Source organism: Pseudorasbora parva, chromosome 11, assembly GCF_024679245.1.
Source record: "Pseudorasbora parva isolate DD20220531a chromosome 11, ASM2467924v1, whole genome shotgun sequence".
Taxonomy (NCBI): domain Eukaryota; kingdom Metazoa; phylum Chordata; class Actinopteri; order Cypriniformes; family Gobionidae; genus Pseudorasbora; species Pseudorasbora parva.
In genome coordinates this window covers 43,631,378-43,641,523 of record NC_090182.1, presented here as the reverse complement: position 1 = coordinate 43,641,523, position 10,146 = coordinate 43,631,378, and the positions used below count along the sequence as shown (strand labels likewise).

General features: G+C 40.6%; 2 protein-coding genes across 2 annotated transcripts; both read left to right on the top strand.

Annotated features, from left to right (window-relative positions):
• The first annotated feature begins 2,188 nt into the window (after nucleotides 1–2,188).
• On the top strand, nucleotides 2,189–4,197 carry LOC137092100 (myosin-1). Its single transcript, XM_067456374.1, has 2 exons — nucleotides 2,189–3,963; nucleotides 4,143–4,197. The coding sequence occupies exons 1-2, from the start codon at nucleotides 2,189–2,191 to the stop codon at nucleotides 4,195–4,197; spliced, it is 1,830 nt and encodes a 609-aa protein (XP_067312475.1).
• A 2,580-nt stretch (nucleotides 4,198–6,777) lies between these two features.
• On the top strand, nucleotides 6,778–9,330 carry LOC137092433 (uncharacterized). Its single transcript, XM_067456680.1, has 2 exons — nucleotides 6,778–8,477; nucleotides 8,650–9,330. Exon 1 carries the CDS (start codon nucleotides 7,031–7,033, stop codon nucleotides 8,129–8,131), a length of 1,101 nt encoding a protein of 366 aa, XP_067312781.1. The 5' UTR covers nucleotides 6,778–7,030; the 3' UTR covers nucleotides 8,132–8,477; nucleotides 8,650–9,330.
• The last annotated feature ends 816 nt before the right edge of the window (nucleotides 9,331–10,146 follow it).

Genomic DNA, 10,146 nt, shown 5'->3' with positions numbered 1-10,146 from the left:
TAATTAGGATTTTATTGAGGCAAAAGTCACAGTTAAGTTAATATTGAGAATGAGACACCTATACAGGGAGTGCAGAATTATTAGACAAATGAGTATTTTGACCACATCATCCTCGTTATGCATGTTGTCTTACTCCAAGCTGTATAGGCTGGAAAGCCTACTACCAATTAAGCATATTAGGTGATGTGCATCTCTGTAATGAGAAGGGGTGTGGTCTAATGACATCAACACCCTATATCAGGTGTGCATAATTATTAGGCAACTTCCTTTCCTTTGGCAAAATGGGTCAAAAGAAGGACTTGACAGGCTCAGAAAAGTCAAAAATAGTGAGATATATTGCAGAGGAATGCAGCAGTCTTGAAATAGCCAAGCTTCTGAAGCGTGATCATCGAACAATCAAGCGTTTCATTCAAAATAGTCAACAGGGTCGCAAGAAGCGTGTGGAAAAATCAAGGCGCAAAATAACTGCCCGTGAACTGAGAAAAGTCAAGCGTGCAGCTGCCAAGATGCCACTTGCCACCAGTTTGGCCATATTTCAGAGCTGCAACATCACTGGAGTGCCCAAAAGCACAAGGTGTGCAATACTCAGAGACATGGCCAAGGTAAGAAAGGCAGAAAGTCGACCACCACTGAACAAGACACACAAGCTGAAACGTCAAGACTGGGCCAAGAAATATCTCAAGACTGATTTTTCTAAGGTTTTATGGACTGATGAAATGAGAGTGAGTCTTGATGGGCCAGATGGATGGGCCCCGTGGCTGGATTGGTAAAGGGCAGAGAGCTCCAGTCCGACTCAGACGCCAGCGAGGTGGAGGTGGAGTACTGGTTTGGGCTGGTATCATCAAAGATGAGCTTGTGGGGCCTTTTCGGGTTGAGGATGGAGTCAAGCTCAACTCCCAGTCCTACTGCCAGTTTCTGGAAGACACCTTCTTCAAGCAGTGGCACAGGAAGAAGTCTGCATCCTTCAAGAAAAACATGATTTTCATGCAGGACAATGCTCCATCACACGCGTCCAAGTACTCCACAGCGTGGCTGGCAAGAAAGGGTATAAAAGAAGAAAATCTAATGATATGGCCTCCTTGTAATGACCTTCCCCTTTAAATTGCTTCGCTCTGCACCACCACTAGGGGGCAATAAACGTATATAAGTAAACAGGAAACAGAGTAATGGCAGTTCACAATTGTTCACGTTTGTTCTCAAGCTAACATCAACTTGGGAAACGGGTTCAAACTTAAGTATCCCTTTGGCAAGCAGAGCGAGGTATGTTTACTTTGGTTTCGTGTATTTCTTTGGTAATATTTGTGGATTAATTTGGACGGTGTTAAATGTGTAGTTAATGTAGTGAATGTTTGTCTATATTGTGAATGTTTGGTGGAGTGTGTTTTCCTTGAAATTTATGTTTTGTTTCTTTGTTATTTGTTTTTCTTTGTAGTTTTACGGTGCCATGTGCTACAATGCTATTGTTATGGTGCACAGAGAGAACTGTTCAACAAAGAAGTGAGACCATGAACACTTCAGCAATGTGTTTTATTGCATCTGAGAAAAAATAAACAAAGAGCACCCGTCAGAAACTCTCTGCCTCATTCTTCGACGTCAAAGGGCCGCTACAGTAAAACTCGCTGCTTCATCTGGCGTTTTGCATCGCGTGGCTGTTGTCTCTTTGCATGACTGGGATCTGACGCTGCAGCTAAAGCTTTCTTCGAGTCACTGTTGTGTGCATCGCATCAGCAAGAGACTGGTTCCACGTAAGGACTGCGATATTATACAGTCAACTTGGAACACTTTTATTCACGAAAGACTTAAGGTAACTGCAAATTAACGTTGTTGTTACGGACTCACGAAAGAAAAAAAAAAAAAAAAATGACTTGATTAAGTGAAACTTTTACAATTTAAGAGATTTGTGGCTTGTAAACATTTCTGAATTTTATATTAAGTTTATAAACGACAGGGTGATTATTGTTGAAGTGAAGTTATGGATTTGAGTATTCGTCTTACAAAGTATCGACTGTCATGGTTTAATGCTGGGTTTATGTTTGTGGTATGCTTAACAAATGAGTGTAAAGGTTTGAATGTCAATTTATAATTGTGTTGCATATATACGGTTTGACTAATTTCTGTTTGCGAAATATGTGTGTCAATATAGATGTCTGATATGAGTAATTTATGCTCTAAGTTGTAGACAGACAAAATGGAAGACACAGTTGAGCAAACGGTAGCACACGCAAGTCAAAACCCAGTTCCTGATAAGGATTTAAACAGTTCTACAGGAGTGCAACAGGTTAGATCAAGATCGAGCTCTCGAAAAATAAATCGTACAGAGAAAGGCCTAGAGATGCATAAACAGGAGGCAATAAAGCATGAGAAAGCTTTTAATAAAGCTTATGACTTGTGGAAGCAGACAGCTAAAGAAACTCGGTCTAAATTGAAAACTTTATGCACAGGTGAAGAGCTTGAACAAATTTTAAGGGACATTCAAACTAGGCACGATATAGTTACCCAGCATTATGCTCCTTTGTTGCGCAATCAAACTACAACGCCAGCAATCGTTAAAAGAGTAGATGTTTGTGCTACTTTGACTGAAGAAATCAGTGATTTGGTGAGCAAACGAATTGAAACTGTAGATGAGAGCCATAAAAAGGAAGTTGTGAAAGAAAGAATAAGGCAGATATTAAATAAAGATGAGTATGAATCTATCTTTGGTTACACCAATACAGATACTATCATCTCAGAATTATCACAGACTTCAGAATGCTTATTAGCAGCATTAGAGACCTCCTCCAAAGCTTCTAGTAAGCGAGCCGATGCAGAAGCAGACCTTGCAGCCAATGTAGAGCAAGTGAAGGCTATGCAAGAAATTCACAATCAGCAAGCCCGATTAGTTAAGATGGAGAAGGACTGGAAGCTGAACGAAGCACGAATGCAAGCAGAGATGAAACAGAAAGAAAAGGACATGCACCTAAGACTCGAGGCAGAAAGGTCAAAGCTGCAGCTGCTACAAGCAGAAAAGGAAGTTAAGGTAGCCGCAGCTCGAGTCAAGGCCTACAACAATTGTGAGGGCAACCTTGAAGATGAGGAGGTGAGAGGTAATGCAACTCAGTCGGGATGGAGAGAGGTTGATTACGAATGTCTTTCCCAACAGCCACTTCATAAGGTAAAGACAACTCAAGAGACTGAGGACTTAGCTAAAGTGTTAGCAAACTCTCTAAGCATAAGTCGATTACCTGCTCCAGAGCCAATGACTTTTATTGGTGATCCTTTGAGGTTCATTGATTGGAAAATGTCCTTCACGGCACTTATTGACCATAAATTAATTCCAGCAAGCGAGAAGATGTTCTACTTGAAAACCTATCTGGCTGGAGATGCTCGTAAAGCTGTGGAAGGTTTCTTTTATAGAAATTCCGAAGATGCATACCAGGGCGCCTGGAAGGTTCTGGAGGAGAGGTATGGAAATCCGTTCATTGTTCAGAGAGCTTTTCGAGAAAAAATTATGAGATGGCCTAAGGTGGGAGCAAATGATTCTCTTTCTTTGCGAGAGTTCACTGACTTTCTACAAGGTTGTGTTGAAGCTATTCCACATGTTAAAGGTTTGGCTATTCTGAACGACTGTGAGGAAAATTATAAACTACTCAAGAAATTACCAGAGTGGATTGTGCGTAAATGGAACAAAATTGTGGTTGAAGAAATGGATATGACTGGTGAGTTTCCAAGCTTTAAGAGATTTGTAGAGTTCTTGCAGAAGGAGTCTAAGATGGCTTGCTGTCCTTTTACTTCTCCACTTCTCATGAGTTCTAAGATTCCAGATGAGAGATTTCCCAAACGAGCCAAAGCCTTTAACACAAAGGCTCAAGTTAAAGATTCAACAAGACAAGAAATTAAGATGACATTATGTTCTGTTTGTAAGAGTGAAGCACATAGTATTGTAAAATGTCCTATCTTTGCAGAAAGGCCCATGGATGACAAGAGGTCTTTTATTCGTGAGAATCATCTCTGTTTTGGATGTCTGAAAAGGGGGCACATTTCTAAAGACTGCAAAAGACGGCATATTTGTGGCACATGTAGCTTGCGCCATCCCACCTGTTTGCACGAAGATAAAGACAAAGGGCTTCTGAAGGTATCAAGAATAGATTTTACCCCTACAGGAGTGAACGCGAGTCAAGAAGTTCAAAGGGTTATGTCTCATGCAGTAACACAACGTGAGTCTGCTACCTCTAGTATTGTTCCTGTCTTTATTTCAACAGTGGAGGAGCCACATAATGAGATCCTTACTTATGCTTTACTTGATACACAGAGCGACACAACTTTTATTTTGAAAGATTTTCTTGATGAGTTCCAAGTAAGCAGTGAAGCAGTGAAGTTGAGACTTAGTACTATGACGACCACAGATACAGTCACTACAAGTAGAAGGGTTGGTCGTCTGCAAGTGCGAGGACTCCAAGGTGGGAAATGTATTAAAATTCAGCAAGCCTATACATGTGATTTTATTCCTGTGGATAAAGCTTATATTCCAACCAGAAAGACTGCGTTGCAGTGGCCTCACCTTAAGCATATAGCCAATGAGTTGTCACCACTTCAGAGCTGTGATATAGGATTGTTGATTGGATATGATTGTCCTTCAGCTTTGGCACCCTTAGAGGTCATCATCGGCAATGAAAATGAGCCTTTTGCACAGAAAACAGAGCTGGGTTGGAGTATTATAGGTCTTTGTAATCCCCACCTGGATAGACAAGGAAGTCAAAGTTTCGTTCATCGAGTCTCAGCAAAAGAAATATCAGTTCCACCAGCTAATGAGGTCTTAAAGGTATTAGAGTCAGACTTCAATGAAAAGAGTTATGAGGACAAATATGTGTCCCAGGAAGATGTTCGTTTTATACGTCTTCTTAGTAATAACATCAAACAAAAAAAAGATGGACATTTTCAACTGCCCCTTCCTTTCAAGAGCAGCAGTCCTCCTTCATTACCTAATAACAAAAAGCTTGCTATGATACGGTTGCAGCACTTAAGGAAGAAGCTGAAGTCAAACCAACAGTATTATGATGAGTATAAGGCCTTCATGGAAGAAATGTTCAGCAGGGGGGATGCAGAGGTGGCTCCTAGAATATGTGATGGAGAAACAGTGTGGTATATACCACATCATGGTGTTTTCCACCCTCATAAGTTAGACAAGTTGAGGGTGGTATTCGACTGCTCTGCAAAGTTTTGTGGCATTTCTCTGAACGACACTCTCCTCACTGGTCCAGACTTGATCAATTCGTTGGTGGGAGTACTTTGCCGGTTCCGGAAGGAAGCTGTTGCCGTGACATGCGATATCGAAAAGATGTTCCATCAATTCCATGTTCCTCCTAATGAAAGAAACTACTTGAGATTCTTATGGTGGGAGAAAGGAGATTTGGAAGGAGAACCCCAAGAATATAGAATGACTGTACACCTTTTCGGCGCTGCTTCATCTCCTGGATGTGCCAACTTTGGTCTCAAATATCTAGCAGAGCAGTATAAATCTGAGTGTCCTGCGGCTTCGTCATTCGTGAAGAAGAACTTTTACGTTGATGACGGCTTGATTTCAGTCCCACTGATACAGGAAGCGAAAGAGTTGATTGTCAAAACGCAAACCTTGTGCAAGCATGGAGGGTTACGCCTTCATAAGTTTAATTCAAATGTGAAAGAAGTTCTTCACTGTGTGGATTCTTCAGAGTGGGCAATAACTACCAAATTGCTTAACCTGAATCCTGAAGTAACTCTTGGAACACTTGTTCTTGGAACTCAGTGGTCTATGAAAGATGACACATTTGGTTTTGATATCAAACTGAAAGATCAGCCTTCCACACGTCGGGGTGTTTTGTCCATTGTTGCTTCTTTGTTTGACCCTATTGGGTTTGTCGCTCCCTTCCTTTTGAAAGGAAAATGTATTTTACAGGAGCTGTGCCGTAGAAATATTGGATGGGATGATCCTCTTCCTGATGATTTGTTCTTACAGTGGGAAGAGTGGAAAAGTAGTTTTCAGGACTTGAAAGATTTTAGCATTCCAAGATGCTATCATCCACCATCTTTCAGTAACATAATCTGGACAGAACTGCACCATTTCTCTGATGCAAGCAACCTAGGGTATGGTGCATGTTCTTATCTTAGATTTAAGAACGACAAAGAGGAAGTACACTGTAGTCTTGTAATGTCAAAAGCTCGAGTTGCACCCACCAAGATCAAAAGTATTCCGAGATTGGAATTGTCTGCTGCCGTAGTTTCTGCCAGAATGAGTGTTATGTTAAAGGCCGAACTGGAAATGAAGATCGATCAAGAGTTCTTTTGGACTGATTCGCAGGTTGTATTAGCATATGTTAACAATGAAGCCAGAAGATTTCATGTGTTTGTTGCAAATCGTGTCCAGTTAATTAGAGAAATCACAAGTCCAAGCCAGTGGTATTATGTTAATACATCTGAAAATCCTGCAGACCATGTTTCTAGAGGTCTTCTGGTCTCAGACATATCCTCAACAAACTGGATGTCAGCACCCAAATTTCTATGGAAACAAGATGTGTGTCCAACTCCCAACCTTTCAAATAATCTACTTGTGGGAGACCCTGAAGTTAGACTAGTTCAAGCATTTGTGACCAAAGGGGGTGTTAGTTCGGACTTTCTTGAACGATTTGGTAAATTTCCATCCTGGAGAACCCTCATCAATGTCATTGCTAGAATAAAAAGGCTAGCCATAAGACAGAAAGGTCTTAAGGATATTGTAACTGTAGAAGAACATGAAAGGGCATCTGAGGTTATTATTAAGCTCATTCAACAACAGGCTTTTTCCCAAGAGATCAGAGCAATTCAGGGAGGAAACGTTCTTCAGAAATCAAGTTCGCTTTTCCATCTCAATCCAGTCTTGAAAGGAGGTCTTCTTCGTGTTGGAGGAAGGTTGAAGCAGTCTTCTCTCAGTGAAGAGGTCAAGCATCCAGTGATTTTGCCAAAAGATAGCCACATCACTAAACTCATTTTGACACACTACCATGCCAAAATTTGTCATCAAGGAAGGTATCAAACACTCATGGAACTCAGAGCAAATGGATTTTGGGTTATCGGCGGCAGTAAATCTGTAGCTAAGTTGATCTACAAATGTGTGCAATGTAGAAAGCTCAGGCGTCCAGTAGAGGAGCAGCAAATGGCGGAGCTTCCTAAAGAACGGACTGAAGCCTCTGCCCCTTTCTGCTACACTGGTATGGACTGCTTCGGCCCATTTATCATAAAGAAAAGTCGAAAGGAGTATAAAAGGTATGGTCTTCTTTTTACTTGCCTTTCTTCAAGAGCCGTCCATATCGAAATGTTAGAGGATCTGTCAACGGATATGTTCATCAATGCTCTAAGGTGTTTCATCAGCCTCCGGGGAGCTGTACGTCAACTTTATTGTGATTGTGGCACAAATTTTGTGGGAGCTAGAAATGAACTTCGTGAAGCTCTTAAAGAATGTGACATTAAAACACTGGAAGCATTTCTTGGTGAGAATCAGTGTGAGTTCATCTTCAATGCTGCGTCAGCCAGTCACTCTGGTGGTGTCTGGGAACGCCAAATTAGGACCGTGCGAAATGTATTAAATGCTACACTTTCTCAGTGCCCAGGTAGACTTGATGACTCGTCCCTTCGAACATTGTTTTACGAAGCAATGGCTATCGTTAACAGTCGACCATTAACTATAGATGGAATAAATGACCCCAAGTCACTGGAACCCTTAACTCCAAACCATCTTATTTTAATGAAATCTAAGATTGCTCTTCCTCCTCCTGGGAAATTCTTGAAGGAAGACATGTATGCTACAAAAAGGTGGCGCAGAGTCCAGTACTTAATTGAACAGTTCTGGAGTCGCTGGAAAAGAGAGTATCTTCTGAATATTTCCACACGACAGAAGTGGCATGTACCTCGACGTAATCTCAAGGTGAATGACATAGTCATCATCAAAGATGACATGTTGCCCAGGAACCAATGGCAGTTAGGTCGAGTTGTCGAGGTCATTCAAGGGAGCGATGGCTTGGTCCGACGAGTTAAAGTTCTAACAGGAGAACGAAAACTGAAAAGCAAGTTAGGGCACCACACTAAACCTTCAGTCATTGAGCGACCAATTCAAAAATTAGTGGTTCTACTTGAGAGTGAATGATTTATTAATGCAGACGACACTCTTGCATTACGCAATTAGGGTTAGCACAAGGGTAGTTGTTATTTATTTATGTATTTTTGTGTTGAAAAGGGTCATTGGAATTTAAAATCATGTATGATTTGGTGTTATAACATGAAATTTTAATTTTAACATGATTTGGTGGGAGTGTAATGACCTTCCCCTTTAAATTGCTTCGCTCTGCACCACCACTAGGGGGCAATAAACGTATATAAGTAAACAGGAAACAGAGTAATGGCAGTTCACAATTGTTCACGTTTGTTCTCAAGCTAACATCAACTTGGGAAACGGGTTCAAACTTAAGTATCCCTTTGGCAAGCAGAGCGAGGTATGTTTACTTTGGTTTCGTGTATTTCTTTGGTAATATTTGTGGATTAATTTGGACGGTGTTAAATGTGTAGTTAATGTAGTGAATGTTTGTCTATATTGTGAATGTTTGGTGGAGTGTGTTTTCCTTGAAATTTATGTTTTGTTTCTTTGTTATTTGTTTTTCTTTGTAGTTTTACGGTGCCATGTGCTACAATGCTATTGTTATGGTGCACAGAGAGAACTGTTCAACAAAGAAGTGAGACCATGAACACTTCAGCAATGTGTTTTATTGCATCTGAGAAAAAATAAACAAAGAGCACCCGTCAGAAACTCTCTGCCTCATTCTTCGACGTCAAAGGGCCGCTACACTCCTTGTTCACCTGATCTGAACCCCATTGAGAACCTGTGGTCCATCATCAAATGTGCGATTTACAAGGAGGGAAAACAGTACACCTCTCTGAACAGTGTCTGGGAGGCTGTGGTTGCTGCTGCACGCAATGTTGATGGTGAACAGATCAAAACACTGACAGAATCCATGGATGGCAGGCTTTTGAGTGTCCTTGCAAAGAAAGGTGGCTATATTGGTCACTGATTTGTTTTTGTTTGGTTTTTGAATGTCAGAAATGTATATTTGTGAATGTTGAGATGTTATATTGGTTTCACTGGTAAAAATAATAATTGAAATGGGTATAAATTAGTTTTTTGTTAAGTTGCCTAATAATTATGCACAGTAATAGTCACCTGCACACACATATATCCCCCTAAAATAGCTAAAACTAAAAACTAAAACTTCCAAAAATATTCAGCTTTGATATTAATGAGTTTGTGTTCATTGAGAACATGGTTGTTGTTCAATAATAAAATTAATCCTCAAAAATACAACTTGCCTAATAATTCTGCACTCCCGTATGGTGCATCACAGGAGATTTGAGCTCCTCATTCAGCTGCCACTGAATCACTCTTGTTACATGACATTAGCTGCTTCCTTCGTATGTATAAGCTGATTGTGAGCTGTATTTATGAAAATTGGAGTATATTCTATTGGATAGGATCAGGAATGAGTACATCAGAGGGACAGCACATGTGAGATGTTTTGGAGACAAAGTTAGAGAGGCCAGGTTGAGATGGTTTGGACATGTTCAGAGGAGGGAGAGTGAATACATCGGTAAAAGGATGCTGAGGTTAGAGCTGCCAGACAGGATTTCAAGAGGAAGACCAAAGAGGAGGTTTATGGATGTAGTGAAGGAGGACATGAAGGTAGTCGGTCTGAGAGAAGAGGATACAGAGGATAGAAATAGATGGAGGCAGATGATTCGCTGTGGCGACCCCTGAAGGGAACAGCCGAAAGAAGAAGGAGTATATTCTATTGAATGACTAACTCTTGTATAATAATGAACAACAACTCCACCAGTAAACAGCAACGCCCCTTTCTGTTCAAGAAATCAGTTATTTTACATTGTAGCTTATTCCACAATATTATTGATAAACTCGCAAACATGTACAGAATCATATCTCTTCTGCTGTTAGGCAGGCAGTTTCTATATGTAGATTACATTATGTCAAATTATTTGAAAATATGTTGATTAAAACATTGCACAAATAATTACTGTCACAGGAATGTTAAGCAATGGAAAGATTCCACCCAAATGCACGGCATCAAATCCCTCCCTGTTCTAGGAACATTCATA